This window comes from Peromyscus maniculatus, chromosome 14, assembly GCF_049852395.1.
Source record: "Peromyscus maniculatus bairdii isolate BWxNUB_F1_BW_parent chromosome 14, HU_Pman_BW_mat_3.1, whole genome shotgun sequence".
NCBI classification, from domain to species: Eukaryota; Metazoa; Chordata; class Mammalia; order Rodentia; family Cricetidae; genus Peromyscus; species Peromyscus maniculatus.
This window is the reverse complement of record NC_134865.1, coordinates 39526626-39548309: the sequence shown is the minus strand read 5'-3', so window position 1 is coordinate 39548309 and position 21684 is coordinate 39526626. Positions and strand designations below refer to the sequence as shown.

Here is a 21684-nt window from a genome sequence, read left to right as displayed (position 1 = left end):
TTCATTTCCTGATAAGTTGTCTATGGCTCCTTTGTGCCCCAATGCCAGACTTGACAGTCCAGCCAGGCAGAATGGACAGGAAAGCCTTACATGTTTACCTTTTAGTCTTTACTTAAAAGCTTGTGGACCCTAGGCAGGATGGGAGCTGAAGTCAGTTATCCTTCAGCTTTCATTCCAGAGCTGAAGTTTTGTTACCAAGGTCATAAAAGAGAAAGGGATCGGAATGTCAGAAAAATGAAAGCTATGTAAAAGAGGATGAAAGTACTAAGATTCCCTTGCTATCAAGAACAATTTTTAATATTTGGAGGCTGCCTTGGCACACATAAGGATGTCAATTGACAACTTGCAGGGATCAGTTCTCTCCTATCATGTGGCTTCTGGGAATTAAACTCATGGCCATCCCTGTATTCCTTTGCTTTTAGTGAAATAGAAACTTCCATGCAAACTATCAGCAAATCTTTAGCATTATAGCAAGGGCCGGGAGCCTGTGAGCTTGTCGGCAAAGCCAGGGTTAGGATGTGGTAGGAAGTTGGGGCAGCAGATAATACATTACTTGATTCTCAGGTTGTCATTTCTGTGTTCAAGATCAGATTTCAGTTTCCAATATAAAGGTGAACAGTCACAGTAGGTGCATAGTGATGAGTAGGCTAGACCTGATAGTATACACCTGTAATCCTAGCTCTTGAGTGGTAAAGACTTGAGGCTAAGGAATTCTTCAGTACATAATGAGTTTAAAGCCAGCCTGGGCTCCATGAGATCTTATCTCAAAAGGTGCCCTTGCCTAACCAAGAGACTCTTAATGGCTATTTGGGGAAAATGGGGCATATAAATTTTAGATAACTTTTTTTAGTACTGAGCACTTCTTAGGTTTATTATACACACCTTAATTTTATGGATGCAACAACTAACCTATGCAGAAGAATAACCTCTGTCATAGTTCATGGGTCTCAGGCTCAGAGGTTAAGTGGCTTGCCCAGAACCATGTCTTTAATGAGGGCAGAACCAGTACCAGAGGCACTCATGTCGGTAGCTGGTGTTAAAAGAGGAGAGGTAATGACTGTCCAAGCTAGAAGACAGCAGATGTCATGTCAACATGACTATGAGAAGGACCCTCAGGAAACAATTTTAGCTTGAGTCCTGGGAAGGTTTAGTTTCACCAGATAGTGAGAAGCTAGAAGACAGCAGATGTCATGTCAACATGACTATGAGAAGGACCCTCAGGAAATAATTTTAGCTTGAGTCCTGGGAAGGTTTGGTTTCACCAGATAGTGAGAAGCCTTAATGCCAGGTCAGTGAAGATGGACACTGTTCAGTGGGCAGAGGAGGTCTACAAGAAATGAAAGACTAGAAGGAAGCAGGAACCTTACATGTCCAAGAAATAGGATGTAGATGAATCCCCATTGTGAGAGCAGTTGGCTAGTGTTCTCTTTTCAGTCATTTTTAATCTGTGTAGTATTGTTTGTGGATCTGCCTCTTAGAAATCATAATTTTAAAAAAAAACTCAGTAACAGAACACCTATATGCACAAATAATGGAGTTAGGTTTTGTTGTTAATAATGATATTTTCTTCACTAGTTTTTAAAATATACATGATTAACATTTTTTGCTTTTTTTTTAATATGCATACAATGGCCAGTTTGGTTAAAACAACAAAACCCTAGAATGTTCAAATGTAAAAAATTACATCCTATGGGCAGGTTTTATTCACAGGACATTGAATCCTTAGCCATGACAGCAGCTACCACTTCATATAGTAACATCTACCATGTGTTCACTTTTAGCACATTTTCTGTATGTTAGTCTTTCTGCCCATGAAAGCAGCCATCAGCATGCTGTGGAAGTAGTTGCCACCTATAAATGCACTCACAGAGAACAAGGAAGAATAAGTCATCAAAAATCTTTTGCAAAATCTGTGAAAAACAAAAATCACTAGATGCCATTTCTTCTCTGATCCAAAATGATACTAGTTTTTCGGGCTTTGTGAGCATCTCTTCATCATACTTCTTCAGAAATGACAGGAATGCAATGGATCTGGTTCCAGTGAAGGCATGCATCTGTGTTTCCTCTATGGTCCAGCGCTTTGTCAAAGGAGATATAATAGTTAACTGGTTATGAACAATGTCAGCATACTTAAAATAGCCACAGGCAGCAGATGTCTGAGCAGTTTACATTCTTCCACAATCAAGACTGTACACCACTGTAGTCCTTCCAAAAGATCTGGGTAGTACATGGTTTCACTTAAATGGGTTTTAAACTTTCATCCCCTAGTACCAAATCAGATCAAGCAATACAGAGTTATTTTAAGAGTTATACAAAGCAATCATTTGGGCAATAGCATATCCTACCTAGAAGTCCACTGTCTAACCACATAGGACCATATCTGTTTGTTCCTCCAATAGGCTTTTTTGTTTTGTTTATTTTGAGAGCAGCCAGGTCAAATATATCATAGGTAAAAAAAAAAAACAAAAACCGATGATTAATTGACCTGAGACAGTCTATCTTTCATTCATCATCTCCTTCCATGAATACTTCATCTACAATTTTCTTAACTTCATTCATTCTATCTGGATAAAAGGATTCCCTCTCTCTATCTAAGAGGTAAGAGCTGCCCAGTTTGTCATAGAGTTTTATGTACTCTTTGTGGCAGACATCACAATTCCAAGCTTTTCTAATATCTAGACTTTTTTTTACTCTGGGGAGAGAGAGAGAGATGAGTGAGAGAGAGCACATGTGTGCCTGCATGTGCGAAGAGACAACCTTCACTGCCCTTCCTCAGGAGCTGTCCACCTTGTTTTTTGAGACAGAATTTCTCATTGGCCTGGAGCTCACCAACCGGGCTCAGCTAGCTGGCCATCAGTCTCTAGGAACTGCCTCCCAAGGACGGAGTTATAACTTGTGCCATCACTCTTAACTTTTTTTGTTTTTTATTTGTTTTGTTTTTGTTTGTTTGTTGTTGTTGTTGTTTTGAGACAGGGTTTCTCTGTGTAGTTTTGGTGCCTGTCTTGGATCTTGCTCTGTAGACCAGGCTGGCCTTGAACTCACAGAGATCTGCCTTGCTCTGCCTCCCGAGTGCTGGGATTAAAGGCGTACACCACTACCACTCAGCTCACTCTTAACTTTTTAAATGTGGGTACTGGGGATCAAAGATAGCCCCCCCCCCCATGTTTATGCACCAAGCACTTTACCTAATGCACTCTCTCTCTCCAGTACCCTGGAGTTCTTCTCCTGAATATCATACTCAGTATGGATTTCTTATTAAATGGTCTTAAAGGTACCCAGACTGGTGAAACTGTCAGATAATCTGGAAATCTCTCTTGTAGGTGAGCAATGAGCATGCCACATATGGCCCCCCAGTATCCTACTTGGTGTAGTCTCGCATTCTGAAAATTAAAAGAGGCAGTACCGTATTTTTTCCTATGGAGAAGAATGGAGGTGGCCCACGTGCATCTCAGCTGTGTTGGGAAGTGCCAGCCAACTTCTAAGGGCAAATAGTTGAACTTTGTTTATGGGGAGATCAGTTAACTGTTCAGAAACAAAAAATCTTAATGAAACCAGGGTCTGCAGTTTCAACTATTTCAATACAGTCATCATTTGACCGGTGTTTGGTAGTATTTCTGGCAGTTTCTGTTCCTTGGTTTTGAACATCTGAGAAATACCTATATCTCTCTTAATGCTGATAGTCCCTTAACTTGGGTTGCTGACTTGGCCAGCAAAGGTAAAGTCCTTTACCATCAGCAAAGACTTTCTAAGACTGGATATGCAGCATTGATGGCAAAGCTGGACTTCTTGTAGACCAGTTGATGACAGTAGTCATATATTCAGTGGTCTCTTTTACACAGATAGTGACTGTAAAAAGCCTAGCATCACTGTAAAAGCCTAGTGCTTAGTGTGTTCCATGTGCTCTCACAAGTGCTTGAACCCTTGCCATGATTTTTCCTGAGGTAGGTGTGAGCTTTACCCTTCTTACAGATGTGGAAGTCATGACTCCTTTCTAGGATTGCCCACCTACCTTTTTTCCTGGCCTGCTTTTCCTTGACCTAGGGCACAGAGGGGTTTAGGGGAAGACAGGATTTATAGCCTCAGCCCATAATTGTGTTCTAACCATGGTGCTGGATTCCTTAACCTTGTTAAAGGTAATAGATAAGTGAGCAATACAAAGCAGGATGTTGCAAGTGCCATCAAACCGTTCAGGCTGCAAGAACCTTCATGGATTGAGCATTGACTGGAGATGTAAGCAGCTCTCAGGGCTGGCTGCCAGTCCAGTTGATTCTGGATGATACTCGATTAAGGTGGGAAATCACAGCTACTGATGTAGAATCCAGGATACAGAGCTTTGCCATAGAGACACTATTGCTTTAGACTGGTTATTTCTTACACCGATATGTGAAATGCCTCTTGAATGCTTGTACATGAAGTTAGGACCTCATTTGGCAAGACTGTTGGACTCCTGCATTACAAGTGAATTCTATGCTTGGTGCCAAGTGGAAATATGGCTTATGACGTGCCCTTGCCTTGGGAGTTCATACTCTGCTTAGGGAAATAAGAGAGCATACTTGTTTTGCTTTTACACCAGAGGTGCATGTACAGACCTCTGTTGTTCAAACTCCACAAATACTGTGAAATGCCACATGTTGACAGAAAAATGACTCAGTGATAAAGCGATAAATCCATGGGAGTCTGTTTAAGAAGTATTAGAAACATTTATTAAGGTAAATTGAGGAAATACGCTCACGAATACAGAACGGAGTAGACAGCTGACATCGTCCTCTGATCTGACCAGGAGCAAATCCACCTTGAAGGCAGGAGCAGGGAGAAGGGGCATGTGTCTCTTCTTCTCCTTTTAAGAGGTCACATACAACAGCAAGAAGCACCGCCTCCTTTGGGCCCTATAGCCCAAGGTCATAGGTGGAGCAAGTACCACTACACAGTGATCTGAGGTTCAGAATTCTAAGCAAGGGTTAAGAGGTATATATGTTATAATAAGTGATATCAGTCAGCTGTTGGCCAGGAATGCTGGTTTTTCTCTTTGCCAGGCAGGATTTCTCTTTTTGCCTTTGGGCTCTAAGGTAAGGTGCCAACTACATTGGATCAGTCACAGATTAGAACCAGGTGGTTCCCAAGACATCCTAGGATCACTTCTGGCATTCTTATGAGTCTGTTGCTCATACTGTGAGGTATTTAATCTCAGTGGCAGATGAAAGGTAGATTGTCTGTAGTGGAAGCCTTTAAACCAGATATTTTGTGTTCCTCAAGGTTATTGCTTCTTACCCAGTACACATTGTTTTGTTTTGTGAGCAGGTAAGTTTGATTATTTAGGTGCTGCTCCTTTAGGATGTGGCTTCTAGCGAAGGGGTCACATCAAGATGCAGTCTGAATCATCTATACTGCTATTAGGTGGGAGCTCAGACTTAGAGAGAGACCAGGATGGACTCTGGAGATGCAGATTACTCAATCTTGATTTTCCCTTCAGTGAAACTTGGAACAAGTCATGTAATGTTTCCACCTTGGTTTCCATTTCAGAGAAATAGTGATAACTATTTTGCCTAGCCCATAGGAATGCTGTGAAGGTTAAGTGATGTGATACATATAAAACATGTCTACAATGCTTGCCACAAGTAAGTGTTTAGCAAGGCTTATCTGTTGATTTTTAAATTACCATTACTCTTACTAAGAAAGGGCCAACAGGGGTTGAGTCATGTATTGGTAGGCCAAGCCACTATAAGCTGTAACAGTGATTGAGGATTTTAAAATGCCAATTTTTGTCACTGAAGCTTATAATGTAGTTAAGTCAACTAGCATTTCTGTTTCCCTTCCAGCCTGTGACTGTGATCCCAGGGGTATTGAGACACCACAGTGTGACCAGTCCACAGGCCAATGTGTCTGTGTGGAGGGTGTTGAGGGTCCACGTTGTGACAAGTGCACCAGAGGGTACTCGGGGGTCTTCCCTGACTGCACACCCTGCCACCAGTGCTTTGCTCTCTGGGATGTGATCATTGGTGAGCTGACCAACAGGACCCAAAAATTCCTGGAGAAAGCCAAAGCTTTGAAAATCAGTGGTGTCATTGGTCCGTACCGGGAGACCGTGGACTCTGTGGAGAAGAAAGTCAATGAGATAAAAGACATCCTGGCTCAGAGCCCAGCAGCAGAACCATTGAAAAACATTGGCAATCTCTTTGAGGAAGCAGAGTAAGTATCTGATGAGCCAAAAATCACTCATGAAGGTTTTTCAACTTTTGAATTACCCATGATTTACCAGGGTGGTACTTTTCCTAGGTTTTCTTAGTCTGATTACACAGGCTGAGTCCCTTGCTTATCAACAATGTTCACTGTGAGTAGGATAGAGTACTCCACTTTGCTCTATTGCAGCATAACTGGATTTGAGGCAGAAGATCTGTAGACTCTCAGCTTTGTCATGTGTGAAGCTTGTGAACATGGGTGGCATGTTAATTCCTGAGTTTCTCTCTCTCTCCTCTCTCCTCTCTCCTCTCTCCTCTCTCCTCTCTCTCTCTCTCTCTCTCTCTCTCTCTCTCTCTCTCTCTCTCTCTCTCTCTCTCTCTCTCTCTCTCTCTCGCCATTGCCCAACAGCGAATACAAGGATCAGTCTATACAATGATAACACACTTACAGAAAAAATATGAACCTAAATTGTCATTTGTCATTTTTAAGTATTGCTACTACTAGGGAACTCCCATCACCACAAATATAAGACCCTTATTTCAAATCATTTTTTTGTTCAGCTGCTGTCTCATGAAAGGCATCACTGATGTAACTATGAAATGCCTACACAAAAACAGCCTCTGAATTGGGCCCTCTCTGGATATTTATTTTCTTTGATTCAGTATTGTTTATTTTTATCAGTTAAAGCAATATGAATTGAGTGGAGATGCCAATCAGGGGTCATGATTCTACCCTGAATCCTAGCCTTTTCCTTGCCCTCAGTATTTCAACTACTGTTGAAAAGGAGCCCCAAAACAGCACACAGTAAGACTTAGGAATTGAAGAACAAAAAAGGAAAATAGAGATGGGTGTGGTGGCACAGGCCTGGAGATCCCAGTACTAGGGAAGCTGGGGCAGAAATTAGAAGGCAGCTTGGGCTATATATTGAGAACAAACTGAGCAGCAACAATGAATGTATTAATACATTCTTTGGGCTGGAGGGGTAGCTCAGCACTAAGAGTACATCAAGCCCTAGGTTTGCTCTCCAGTTCAGTAAAAATATTTGAAATTATTGTTTATTTGTACGTGTGTAGGCATGTGTCTGCCATGGTATACTTATGGAGGTCAGCAGACAACTTATAAAACTCATTTGTTTCCCAAGGTCATCAGGCTTAACAGCAAGTCCCTTTTTACGTGCTGAACCATCTCACCAGCCCTAGATATTATTTTTAATGGCAAGATTTTTGAGACCTGAAAAGAAATGAAAGCCTTTGGAATCAGTCAATTAATAAAAATGAAACACTGGGGAAAATTATCACCAGGAAAGTCATCTTACCAGATCCCATAATCCTTTTCAGTGCTTGTTCATTGTGTTGGGTCATTCATGGTATCCTCTCAACTTAAGGGGCATTAAAAAAAAAAAAACTTATTCATGTATTTGGGAATTCAAGGTATATCCATGCTTTGGAGCACATGTAGAGGTCAAAACTTGGAGGAGCCAGTTCTCTTTCTACCAAATGGGTTCTTGGATGGAACTTGATTTGTCAGGTTAGCAACAAGCTCTCAGCAGTCCCTTAAGTAGCATTCTTTAAAAAAAATACGGTGTGTCGTGTCCCCCCCGACCTCCAAGTTTTTAGCTTTTTTTCAGTGTGTGTGTGTGTGTGTGTGTGTGTTGTGTGTGTGTGTGTGTGTAGACTTGTGCCATGGAACACATGTGGAGGTCAGAAGATACCCAATGGGGCTTCTGGAGATCAAACTGAGGTTGTCAGGCTGGTAAATAGTTTGAGCTACTGAGCCATCCTGTTGGCCTGTTTTTAGTATTTTTACATCTTATAGGATTTGTTGTTGATTTCTTTAAGAGACTGTTCATTAGTCTGTTGCCTAGTGAACTCCAGATTTTTGATCTAGGGTACTTCTCCTCCCTCAGCTCTCAGAGTAGATGAGAAAAGACTTGCCAGGATGGTTGAATGATTTTCTAGAACTTTACAGTGACTATCATATTCCTGGGAAGGTAATTAGATTCTTTCAGATGAGCCAGTAATCCAAATATCAGGTCTTCTTGAACATTCTTTTGTGCTGTATGTACACACAGATATCATATAGTATATATACACAAGTAAAGTCCTAAGGTACAGCTTCAGAAAAATGACACAGAGGGGAGAGAGATGGGTCTTGGATCCAGAGGAAATACTGTCAAGGCTGTGTTTCATTCTCCAGAGAGATGATCACCCCTTTGCAGCTTTTTTTTTTTTTTATGGGTGTTGTTTTGTGGACAGAAGAGACTTCTCTGATGCAACATTGCCTGGAGCACAGAACCTATGAAAAGCTGATTCTGCTGTCTTCATGGTGGGTTGCAGGGCTTTCTCCTATGTTCCATCTTGAAGGAGAGAGCCCTGAGGTGAGGTTCAGAGGAAAGGTTTTTGGCAGGTGAGTGGGAGACATTCTTCTGCATTGAGTCTTGAGTCTGAGGGCTTACAGGGCTTGTAGCCACTTACATTGAGAGCTGGCAGCCTGCACTGACCCTTGCTCATTTTACATCAGAGGCTTGGAACCCACCACCACCACAGAGCTGAGCATTCACTTGTGTTTTTCTTCAAAGTATTTGATGAAAAGGTGTTAGTCAATTGTCTCTTGTAGGAATAAAACTAGGACATAGAGGATTATAACTCTGGGCTTGTCTGAAGATGGAGGGTTGGGGACTGTGCTAGTAGAAGATGTAGTGAGATTTGACAGTTTGGGCCAATTTTAGGTAAGCTTACTTTTCTTACTTTTCTTTTACAGGAAATTAACCACAGATGTTGCAGAAAAGATGGCTCAAGTAGAAATGAAATTATCTGATACAGCTTTACAGAGTAATAGCACAGCTGGAGAGCTAGATGCACTGCAGGCAGAAGCAAAGAGCCTTGACAAGACTGTGAAAGAATTGGCCGAGCAGCTAGAATTCATCAAGAACTCTGATATTCAGGGTGAGGACTTGTGCAGGAATCTCAAACCTGGATAATAAATAATCCTCTTAATACTTCCTTAAAAAAATATTTTTCTAACAGTTTTAAATCTTTTCTATTTGAGTCTTTGGCACAAATAGGGCTTAAAGTTCTTGGTTTTCTAATATGGGGCCTGAAGATAAGACATTGCAGAGGCTCCATTGAATTAAAATGTGTTCCATTTCCCAACTTAACTCCCTACCCTTTCCTTAGACTTGTGAATACTAAAAATATTAAGTTGTTAATTCTGCGAGTCCTTCCACATTTGAGATTACTGCTTGCTTAAGTTATTTTTGAAAATATTTTACTTATTAATATTATGGGCTGTATATGACCCTCCCCAAAAAAGAAAGGTGAAATTTGTTAATGACACAATTCAGAATTATACATTTTGTTTTAGTAGGTCCCCAATGCCAAAATGTACTGTGCTCTTCATGTATATAATAATTATTTGAATGGACCCAAATAGATGAACAAATATAAACAATCATCTGGAGATCTCCAGGCTGCCCAACACCAGGATTTAGATGTTTGCCTGTGTGTAGAAACAACATTTGCATGGTGGCTTAGTTTCTCATTTTCACCCCAGTGTTTGGCAACATCCATATTTTGACCAGGTACTAATGGGATACAAGAGATTCACTGTTCACTGCAGATTTTTTTTTTCTTGACTCCTAAAGCTTTATAGTATAATTCAGAGCCACAAGATACCAAATATGGGCCCTGGTTGGTGAGAAACCAGGGACAAGGAGACTAATTGTAGGCAATTTCATTTCCTGCCCTAGGTGCCTTGGATAGTGTTACCAAGTACTTCCAGATCTCTCTTGAGGCAGAAAAGAGGGTGAATGCTTCCACCACAGACCCCAACAGCACTGTGGAGCAGTCAGCCCTCACCCGAGACAGAGTAGAAGATTTGATGGTGGATCAAGAGTCCCACTTCAAGGAAAAGCAAGAGGAACAGGCACGCCTTCTGGACGAACTGGCAGGCAAACTGCAAAGTCTAGATCTGTCAGCTGCTGCAGAGATGGTGAGGCTTGGGATGTGGTCTCATTTTCTGTGGTCTCATAGGAGACTGAGAAAACAAAAACTTCCTGCCTTGTCTTTGATACTGCATTTGCAAACCTGCAGGGGTGACTCCAGTGCTCAAGGCGCTGGCCTGCAATGTGGGTTAGCCATAATAAGTCATGGGGAACACGAGTACTTGCTTCCAGCCTGTTCCTGCCTCTAACTATTACTACCAAGAGTCAGGACACTCCCCCATCACATGTATCAGCTGAAGGACTTCTTACTGAGACTGGACCCTTTTTATAATGTGGCCTAAAACAAAATTCAACAACAACAACAAAAAACTTGCATGTTTTCCTTTGAACTACACATTTAAGTGGAAGAATTGAGAATTGTTCAGGGACAGACTTAGCCAAGCTTTTCCCATCGGTCTTTGTTCCCAGTAATATTACCTGGTAAAGATTAAAGTCTGAGCTGGCCTAGAAAGTAGATTAATTTCTTAGAAGTTTTTAGAAAGTAACTCTGGAGCCATATGACATTGAGTAGTGAGTTTAATGAAAATCGGGCAGAAAGCCAAGCCAGCTTTTTCCTCCAGTTTCCTTATTGTTTTTCATGGGAGGGAAGCAGAGAACTGAGAGGTAGTTTTATATACATATACCAACATTATTTTCTAGTTTTACTCAGCCTAGACAGAGGAATCTAAGAATCAGGTGGAAAGCCTGCAAAGAGAACACCCATTTATAAGGCCCTGGGCACCCACGCCTACTCACTACCTACTCCCACATTCCTTCCATGACAAAGCAACAACCTAGCAAGCTGAGCTGCTTCTCACTTAGTCAGAACTATGGTATACTGGAGATGGTGACAAACTCTCCTGACCACTCGTAGTTGCCATAGTCCCTCTTGCCCACCACCCATATACAGTCTGAAATAGAAAAAAAAAAAGCATGCCATCTCCTGTATTGTCATCAATTTTATTGATGCCTGCACGGTTTGGTGTTCATTATCTCACGATGCTTTACTACACAAATTTCTTAACATGATTTTGTTATGAAAAGAAAATAAAGGCCTAGCTTCAGCATAACTTATACGTAAGAGTGCACAGCTCTTCACATTTCCACATGAAATGCTAGTTTTCTTCATCTTTCAGGATTCCTTTACAAATCCTAATGAGAAAAAAAAGTTATTTTAAAATCTCTACAAATTGCAGTGAAGTACAGCTAAGCTTGCTAATGGGATTCTGTTTTTTAACCGAGGGCAACTTAAGAGTGGGCATTATGAGTACGTAGGTGTGGAGGGATGGCTCTCCCCTTACATATGAGCACCCTCTCTGTGCAGGCTTTTCTGGTAAGGCACAGCTTGTTTTCTTACTGTTCTTGTTGTATCCTGTGAGAGATTTCTGTGGGCTCTGTACCGCCATTCTCTTGTGACGAATCTTTCCCTCTTTGTGTCCCTCGAGTACTTCTCATTCTTCATAGAGAAAGGCTCAGCCATGCTGGTTTTTATCCATGCTCATGTTTGTTAAAGCCAGCCTGTTTTTAGAAAACATTTATAAGGCTCTACGTTCGAGTCTTGAGTAGGACTCATTTTTTTCCATAGCACATAGAATACAATTATTCTAAAGTGCTTTATGGGCTATAAACCAGATATGTGAAAGATCCTTATTTTAGTTACTAACATATATGGGATTGTAGTTATTTTACAATTATTCTGGCAAAGAATTCACAGTATTTCTACTAAAAACATTGTATCTTTAAAACAATTCTTTCCTGTTTGTGGGTATTCTGGTAACTGCTTCCCATTGCAGTAATCCCTGCCTCTGTTCAGTACGATTTCCATAAAAGTGCTAAATATAGCTTTCTTCCTGCACAACCCTTCCCTATCATACAGCATACTTGGAGTTTCTGTTTGCATCTGTGTGCCATAACCATGTGATGGTCATTAATTTTCTGGCAGAGGAAAAAGGACTGGGTGCCTGATGGGTGGGGTGGTCAACGGAGCTTTGAAGAGCTGCATCCACCTTTAGTCATACGGTTGTCATTCCCTTCTGAAATGTTCTAGCACTTTGCTTACTCAAATCCCACCCTCCTGCTTCCCTGTCTACATTAAATCCTCAGCACTGTCCTTTGGCACTTTGCTCACATCTCTTCTGTTCTCAATGATGCAAGTTACATATCAAAGTTATGTGCCAGATATCAGACCATATTCACCAGAGCACTAGATGCTGGGCTTAACCAAGTTCCAGGGTACTTCCCATCCCAGTCTAACTCAGTTCTGACTCTCACATTGACAGAACTTGATAAAGCAGATAATGCTTGTCACCCAGCATGGCTCATATGCTATCCTTCTGCATTTGGGTAGAAGGCATGGAGATGAGTCAAGTTCAGTGGAAGCGCTGGCTGTCTCCTGCATCTCTGAATACTGTTTGAGTATCCTTGCTGAGGACACCTGTGTTCTCTGGGCCACCCAGCTGTTCTCTTGCTGGCTTACCCTGAACCCCTGTGCCTGACCCTTGGCTTATTGCAGACCTGTGGAACGCCTCCAGGGGCTGACTGTTCTGAAAGTAAATGTGGCGGCCCCAACTGCAGAACTGATGAAGGACAGAAGAAGTGTGGGGGCCCTGGCTGTGGTGGTCTGGTCACTGTGGCCCATAGCGCTTGGCAGAAAGCCATGGATTTTGACCGTGATGTTCTGAGTGCTCTGGCTGAAGTGGAACAGCTCTCCAAGATGGTAAGTCATTGGATGGATTCAGGCTTTCTTGTTTATTGGCTTGCAGTTGTAGGAAGGATCTGAAGTTAGTTATATATGCTGACCAAATTCACTGTCCATTGTGAAAGCTGATGGACAAAATGTGTAGTCAAAAAGGTGGCAGTGAGATTCTTATTTACTTTCTCTTCATGGGAATAACATGTATGTTAGGAGAAAGCAGAATAAATTTTAGATTAACAATTTGAGAAAACATGTTATTGTTGTACCACACAAAATTGGGCATTGTTCTAAAGTGACACACACTCTTCTTAGATCAATAGGTGTTTTAGAGGAGCCAAAACAGCTTTGGAACATTTCAAATGCTAGCCCTAAGAATATGGAACAGGAATTTCAGTACCTGTATTTGAGTGCTTTTAGTCTACATTAAAGTACAATACTTTGTTTAAACAGAGGAATTTGTTTCTGTGCTTATCAACAATACTTTTTCTAGTTTGACATTCTGGCCTGCTTTAGAGAGAGCAAGATGGTTTCATAGATGGCTTATTCTTCATGTTTAGGTCTCTGAAGCAAAAGTGAGAGCAGATGAAGCTAAGCAGAGCGCTCAGGATGTCCTGTTGAAAACAAATGCTACCAAAGAAAAAGTGGACAAGAGCAATGATGACCTGAGGAACCTCATCAAGCAGATCAGAGACTTTCTGACGGGCAAGTCGTGTTTCTGTTTTACTTCCACTTTCAGATATTTGTTCCTGTAAGGTTCTGTTTGAGAGGCAAGAATTCCTATCTGCATTTTAATTCAAGTAACAGAAAATATCCCGGTTAAGAAATATCTTTTTCAAGCAAGGCGGTGGTGATGCACACCTTTAATCTCAGCACTTGGGAGGCAGAAGCAGGTGGATCTCTGTGAATTTGAGGACAGCCTGGTCTACAGAATGAGATCCAGGACAGCCAGGGATACACAGAGAAACCCTGACTCAAAAAACAAAAAAGAAATAAATCCTTTTTCAAGCTGAACATGTAGGTACAGGTCTGAAATCCCAGTACCTGAAAGGTGGAAGCAGGAAACAGGCATCAGTATCACCCATGACTACATAGAAAAACTACAGGAGTCCCAGCCTGCCTTTAAAAGAGGCGGGGGAGCATTTTAAAACAATTGTATGTATGTACATATGTGTACAAAGGTGCCCATGGAGGCCAGAAGGGGATATCAGCTCCCCTATAGCTGGGATTACAGGCATTTGCAAGCCCCCAAGTGAATGCTCCTCCAAACTCTGGTACTTTAATAGGGCAGTAACCATTCTTGGCGCTAAGCCTTCACTGCAGGCTTCCTTTTCTTGGAGTATATGTTGTAAATAACCTTCCCAAGTGTTCTGCAGACACTGCCACACTTGCTGGGACTCCCAAGTAGCATTTCTATCATTAGGACCTTGAAGGAGTTATTTGGCAATGCCCCCAAGCCTTCGTCATCTGTGTCCAGAACCTAGCATTTAATGTTTTCTGTGGAGAAAGAATCTCTAGAATCTGGTCCAAATCTTAAATTTTGATTAGAGTTCACATGCTATCAACATAGATGTTACTGGGTTGCAAGAAAACTCCTAATTGAATCAGAATTTAATCAAGAAGGGTATTTATGATCTCACATAACAGTTCAAAAATAGTGTAACTTCATGGGTCTGAGACTCACTTACTTTGCCTTTTCTCTTCTGCCATTTTAAGCTAATTAACTTCATTCTTGAGATGGCCCCATCATTACAAGTTGTAGTCTGACATGAAGACACTGGCTGATGGAAGAGGACCCCTCCCTACTCCTTTACTATACCCTTTTAGGAGGGAAGAAACCTTGAAGTATTCCCTTGCATCTCTGGCCAGAAATTAGCCATGGCCCATACACAGATGCCACTGGAAGTGGAGTGTGCCTATAAAAATTGGCAGACTAACGAGGATTTAGTGCTCACTTGATCCTCTGCCTGATTTTCAGATGGGGTGGGGAGCAATATCCTGTTAACAGAAAGGAGAAATGACTAATAAAAACTGCTTTCCAATGACAACTGGAAACACAATGTGGAAGCTATGACTCAACTATGTATTTTTTTCCCTGTTTAAGTCCTTTGGGGTTCATATTTATGTTCTTAAGAGTCAAAAAATGAAAACAGATCTGACCTATTTAATTAAAGCTTAGCAACACGTAAGAAACTCCAGTGTTTTGCTAAAGATACACTGCCTTGATTCTTATACTCAATCCCTTCTAGAATTTCCAAAATTTAGGTAACTGATAAAGAATGTCATTTTTTTTTCTTTTTGAGATAAGGTCTCAACACAGTCCTAGCTATCCCCACTCACTATGTAGACCAGGCTAGCCTTGAACTCAGCCCTGCCTCCTAAGGGTTGGGACACAGAATATACCAACCTCACGTTAAGTGTAAAGGTTTTTGTTGCCTTGCAGCCCCAGCTTTAAATGATGTCCTCGATCTTCCATAACCTGAAGCCACAGTTAAACACAACAATGCTCTGTCTGCCCATTCTCACCAGCCCAAAATGTCCTTCAAAACCTGCTTGGTTCTTCATCTTCCATGACCTCTCCAGCCTACAGCAGTTCTCCATGTGAGAGGCTTGTCTCTGAAATAGGGTGTGTCTCTTGTAATCTTGAAGTGGCAGATACATGATGTGTGGCAGAGTGAACCAGCTCTTAATTTTCTGTCTTTGCTTTTCAGAGGATAGTGCTGATCTGGACAGTATTGAAGCAGTTGCTAATGAAGTACTGAAAATGGAAATGCCTAGCACTCCACAGCAGTTACAGAATCTGACAGAAGACATCCGGGAACGAGTTGAAACTCTTTCTCAAGTAGAAGTTATTTTGCAGCAGAGTGCTGCTGACATTGCCAGAGCTGAGATGTTGCTGGAAGAAGCAAAAAGAGCAAGGTATCTGAAGACACACTGGCAGTCCGGGTGGGTGGGTGGGTGTCATCTGCTCTAACTAGCAAGCTATAAAAGAGGACTTCTTTAACTAATGAAGGGTCTCGTGTTAAAAAGCAGTGTTTGTTGTTCTGCTCAGCAAAAGTGCAACAGATGTTAAAGTCACTGCAGACATGGTGAAGGAAGCGTTAGAAGAAGCAGAAAAGGCCCAGATTGCAGCAGAGGCAGCAATCAAACAAGCCGATGAGGATATCCAGGGAACCCAAAATCTGCTAACATCGGTAAGGTATTAGAGCTGGACTATATGGGGAAACACATAACTGTTTCTTAGGGACAAGAATTCTTGTAACACTAGAAATTATTCCTTTTTAAAAAATGTGAACTATTTCTTAGTGGGAAATGTTTATATGGGGAAAAATAAAAGGACTCTGAAGACATTGAGCCATTAAATTCTTTTATTTTTCCCTCCTCTAAAGTGAAAGTTTGTCAGAAACTAAGCACATTGCTTAAAATTTTTAACTATTATTAATTTTAATTATTATTTACAATTTTTTCCAAGTTAATGGTACACTTACAAGGTTGAAAATCTTGTGTTTGATTTGCAAATTGTGACCTGTTTCTCTACTAACTAAAGTTACTTTGTTACACATTTTGATTTCAGTTAGTTTTATGGAACATACTAAGGACCAGGCTACTTACTCTGGTTAGCTTTTGAAAGACAAGTATTTGTCCTTCCAATGAGATCAATTTAGACCCTAACCAGCTGCTCAGGTATCTTTTCCTCTGGGGTAACTCAGTATTTCTAGTATCCCTTGTCTCTGTGTCTTCAGTTACTAGCTAACTCCCCTCAACTACTGAGTTTAACACTGAGCTGACAGGAATTTCTAAACAGATGACTGGAAGTTATCATTTCCCTTTCACGATAATTTATAGTTTTCATTGGAAATCCTTCTCACAGTTGCTTGTTTGTGAATGTTCTTTAGCCAAACACATCAGCCTGCCTGAAGGAGGTTCTTAATATCAAGAAAAAATTCTGCCTTAATCGCTTAGATCAGCAAATATTGCTTTTTAATGATACATGACACAGCAATGACTGAAGCTGGGCACTTTATCTAGGCCAGTGGTTCTCAACCTTCCTAATGCTGTAACCCTTTTAATACAGTTCCTCATGTTGCGGTGACCAACCATAAATTTCATTGCTACTTCAAAATTGTAATTTTGCTATTGTTATGTATTGTAATATAAATATGTGTTATGTAGGCTATCTGACACGTAACCCTCAAAGGACTCTCAACCTACAGGCTGAGACTCCCTGATCTAAGCTGTCTTAAAACTGTCAATGCTTGTGGTCTAGTACAAACTAGTATAGCAGCCTCACCTCCCCTTAACTTGCATTAATGGAGTCTGATGATGAACATTACTCCTTTAGATTGAATCTGAAACTGCAGCTTCTGAGGAAACCCTGACCAATGCCTCCCAACGCATCAGCAAGCTTGAGAGAAATGTGGAAGAGCTTAAGCGTAAAGCTGCCCAGAATTCTGGGGAGGCGGAATATATTGAAAAAGTAGTATATAGTGTAAAACAAAGTGCAGATGATGTTAAGAAGGTAAGTTTTTGTAACTTCATAGCTAGGTTGATAAATAGGCAACTAATCTTTCACTTTGCCTTCCTTGACATTAATAAGATACAAACACTCCGGTGACCAATTTTAAAACATCTTTAGAGATACATGAAAAATAATGAATTACGGAATCCAACTGTAAACTTAGGACCTCAGATCTCAACTTGGAAATGGAATTAATGATCTAGGGTGGTAGTCTAAAAGCATACACACTAGACTGGTATTTCTATGCTGTAGTTCACAGAGAAAGGTCTTTACGACATAGCAGTTAGCTGGCCACTTGAAAATAAGTTAAAGACAGAATGGGGAAAGCTTAATGTTTGTATGGGAAAAAAATAAAGGAGCAAAAAGGAAATCAAACCTCACTTCTTTCTAGACTTGTTTTGAATTTGCTACCTTTTGCTTCTTATTTGGAAGGCACTATATTTAGCAGATTTCTCTTTTACATGCACATTTCATTTCTAAATTTACCTCCAAAGACAGCTTTTTAAACTTGGGAATGGAGTCAGGATTGTTAAAATTACTATATAACCTAATTCTGATTTCTTATTGAAAAACTGTTACTGGAGCTTTTCAATATTACAAAAAAGTAATTTCACTGCACCTGAGTTGGGAAGAGAAGCAAACCCTAAGGAAAATTACTCGCCAGTGTCAGACAATTCTTCCCTGTTATTCCTATTTACCTGTAGTTCTGAAGGCACAAATCTCCCAAATAAATTCATGAGGCATTGAAAGAAAAATACTATTGAAATTTTTTTAAATTTATTTAATGTATACAGTGCTCTGTCTGCATGTATGCCTGCAGGCCAGAAGAGGGCACCAGATCTCATTATAGATGGTTGTGAACCACCATGTGGTTGCTGGGCACTCAACTCAGACCTCTGGAAGAGCAGCCAGTGCTCTTAAGCGCTGCGCCATCTCTCCAGCCCCTATTGAAATTTTTTAAAGCTCTAGGAATGAATTTCCATAATTACTGTTTGTACCTACTGACCCAAACCTTGTATTTTCTATTTTTTTTTGGGGGGGGGGGCGGTTGTTATTTTTGACAGTCTCACTATGTCCAGGCTGGCCTCAAACTCAGATCTACCTCCTACTCCTCCAGAGAGCCTGGATTAAAGATGTGCACCACCACAAGCTCAACCTCTTCCTTCCTAAACCTTTGTGTTCCTTCTGGTTTCCTGATGTTCAGTGTACTTTTGTATAGCTTGTTGTGCTTATTTTCTATAGTAAGTGCTTATTCAAGTAAACAGGGTTAAGCCCCCACAGTAGTTGACTTACAATTCCAAATTTTCTTTGCAATGTTTTTAAAACTTACAATTTAGGGCCGGGTGGTGGTGGCGCACGCCTTTAATCCCAGCACTGGGGAGGGAGAGCCAGGTGGATCATTGTGAGTTCGAGGCCAGCCTGGACTACCAAGTGAGTTCCAGGAAAGGCGCAAAAGCCTTTGCAACAGAGAAACCCTGTCTCGAAGAAAAAACAAAACAAAAAAAAACAAAAAACTTACAACTTAGTATGAAGCCTGAGTACTTTGATGACAATGTCTTTGATCTAATGCTCTTGGATTTAATTACTGACATTACCATTTTCACCTCTTTCTGTCTTAATGTGGAACTGCAGACTCTAGATGGTGAACTTGATGAAAAGTATAAGAAGGTAGAAAGTTTAATTGCCAAAAAAACTGAAGAGTCAGCAGATGCCAGGAGGAAAGCTGAGCTGCTACAAAATGAAGCAAAAACACTCTTGGCTCAAGCCAACAGCAAGCTTCAGCTGCTGGAAGGTGGGTGTTTTCTTCTGGTTTATTGTTTTTTTTTTTTATAAAGGTGAAAAATCTATTCACTTTGTGTTAGATTTTCAGTGGTCTTACATTAACTTTAAGATCTTATGCTATAAACAGTTCACACTTAACCTTATTTTTATCTCCACAGCCTTAGAAAGGAAATATGAAGACAATCAAAAATACTTAGAAGACAAAGCTCAAGAATTAGTACGACTGGAAGGAGAGGTGCGTTCACTCCTTAAGGACATAAGTGAAAAGGTTGCTGTTTACAGCACCTGCTTATAACAGGGAAAAGGTTATAAGGAGGCTGCAGTGACCAAAGTAACTGACTACATGTGAACACTGATGCGGTCATCTTCAGAGTAACTCATTACCTATTTAACGTTTTTATCCACCCACTTTTGTATGGAGTTAAATAAAATACATTGGTTTTGTATAAATATATTTACTATAATTCTTGTTTCTTTTATCGATTTGGTTGTTGTGAATCCTACCAAGAATGTTACTTTCTCTGTAAAGATGGGTTTGTCAAGTACTTTCCTACCTTTAAGAAGACACACAATCTAATAGTATTCGCCCCATTTGCTAGGTCAACATCTGTCTTCAAAACTTTATTCCTTTTAAATCCCCCAGTGGAGAAACCTGAGTGGAAGTTCAACAGGAAGGATATAGAGTAGCTTATTCCATTTTACTGGTTTCTTTGTTGCTCCAACCATTCTAAACATCAGAAGGAGGAACTCTGGCTTCTATGTCTTACCACTTAGAATAGGGCCAGGGTTACTGATGGTCAGGACTTTGGTGATTTAGGCCAGTGTATGGAAACCATTCGTGGTAATGGAGCAAAGCTACTCAAACACACAACTTACACTCTTAGCTTCTATATTATACTTTATATAACTGCACAATCAAATATTCTAAACAAGCACTTAGTCCAGCGCATAAAGAAAATCATTAGCATATAATAGATAGGTTGTGTCAACTACATAGTAGCTGATAGAGTGGCTAACAGCCCAGCCTTCTGTTCTTCACACATTCTTCTTAGACCCCCATATCTAATGCAGGTGCAAATAAAGCTGGGCCTGGATAAAGGGTTATATAAGCAGCTATAATTTAAACGAAGCAACTTCCTTCTAGTCTAAGACAACTGATTGTCTCTAAAGAAGAATCCTAGTAAATACCAAAACAACCACACTTTACCATGTCTGGTTCATCTATTAAAAAAATTCACACACACTACTCCCTATGTCTTTTCCACCAAAAGCCATTACTTTTATATACTAAGTCAGCTCAGTGAATAGGACTGTTCCTATAAGACCCCAAACACTGAGAGTTTATCAGTGTATGGATACTGATAAAAGCAAGGAGACTTGTAAAGCTTGTTTTATGCCTAGGCCTTTAATTCACCCAGATTATACTTACATTCTCATACTGAATGAGCATCCTTCAGTTAGACAACTTTTATTTTTGTGTATCTGCATAGCTAGGAAATCATATTGAATTGTTGTACTATTTCCAAATTAGAAAATTCCAAGAGAGGAGGGGACATGTTTGAGATTTAAATAAACCATCACCCAACCTAAAATTGACATTTTAGATTTTAAAAACACAACGACTTCACTCCTGTAGTGACACATTGGCACATATGGCACCAACCCTCCGATAACTGCTAATTCTGAACAAAAAAATGTAAAGGCACTGCAAAGCAAACACTGAGGAACAGTACAACAGAATGTCTTGGTTTCTAAAGAAGCTTTCACTTGGAAAATTTAACTGCATGATTAAAGAAAAAAATGTATTTATAGAGAGGTTTGTGAGTGAATCCAACCTTGGCAATGTACAGTAATTACCCTAACAGTCCTAAAACCACTGGACACTTAGAAAAAAAAAAAGGGTGCAATTAGAGCCTGGAAACTAGTGAAAGCTTTCCTTTGAACTACAATTCTACCAGGCGGTAGTGGTGCACACCTTTAACCCAGCACTCAAGAGGCAAAGGCAGGCAGATCTCTGTGAGTTCAAGGCCAGCCTGGTCTACAGAGTGAGTTCAGGACAGCCAGGGGTACACAGAGAAACCCTGTCTTGAAAAACCCAAAAAGGAAAAGGGGGGTGGGTGGGGGGAGTGAGAGGAAGACTACAGTTCCACTGTGCAACAATATTAAAGCATCATTAAAGGTCATTGCCCTTTCATTTTACACATAATTACTCAATGTTTAGCTTACACATTACACAATATTGTTAGAATCAATATCATTCCAACTTTGCTTAAAACTATATCCTTCACATTGCAGCCAAGTGAATATCTTGTTTGTATATTTTGAAGTAGTTTTCAATTTTCTTTTTAGAAAACTATACTATCAAATTTAGGAGCTACTCAATAAATCTGAAATGTCAAGTTTAGATGTAATATATAAAGTGGTATTTAGTGTTTAGTTGGTGGCCTTTCTTTCAATCATTTTAACACTTTGCCATTTAGTAACTATCAGTAAATACGATTTTGTAGCACTTTTTTTTCTTTTTCTTTTTGA

At 40.4% G+C, this 21684-nt stretch overlaps 1 protein-coding gene and 1 long non-coding RNA gene across 4 annotated transcripts in view; one reads left to right on the top strand and one right to left on the bottom strand.

The window, feature by feature from the left end:
- Window positions 1-19606, top strand: part of Lamb1 (laminin subunit beta 1) — a 68308-nt gene extending 48702 nt beyond the window's left edge. For all 3 annotated transcript variants that reach the window (XM_042260752.2, XM_016007902.3, XM_006989516.4), the window contains 10 exons: window positions 5817-6186; window positions 8938-9122; window positions 9926-10167; window positions 12672-12875; window positions 13412-13556; window positions 15563-15770; window positions 15904-16045; window positions 17194-17370; window positions 19003-19162; window positions 19311-19606. In XM_042260752.2, the coding sequence (XP_042116686.1) occupies window positions 5817-6186; window positions 8938-9122; window positions 9926-10167; window positions 12672-12875; window positions 13412-13556; window positions 15563-15770; window positions 15904-16045; window positions 17194-17370; window positions 19003-19162; window positions 19311-19447 (1970 nt within the window). In that variant the 3' untranslated portion in view covers window positions 19448-19606. The remainder of the gene's footprint in view (window positions 1-5816; window positions 6187-8937; window positions 9123-9925; window positions 10168-12671; window positions 12876-13411; window positions 13557-15562; window positions 15771-15903; window positions 16046-17193; window positions 17371-19002; window positions 19163-19310) is intronic.
- On the bottom strand, window positions 11106-12673 carry LOC121822369 (uncharacterized). The gene is made up of 2 exons (XR_006063416.2): window positions 11517-12673; window positions 11106-11311 (listed from the first exon to the last, which is right to left on the bottom strand). It is a non-coding gene; the product is annotated as an uncharacterized LOC121822369 (long non-coding RNA).
- Window positions 19607-21684: the final 2078 nt, after the last annotated feature.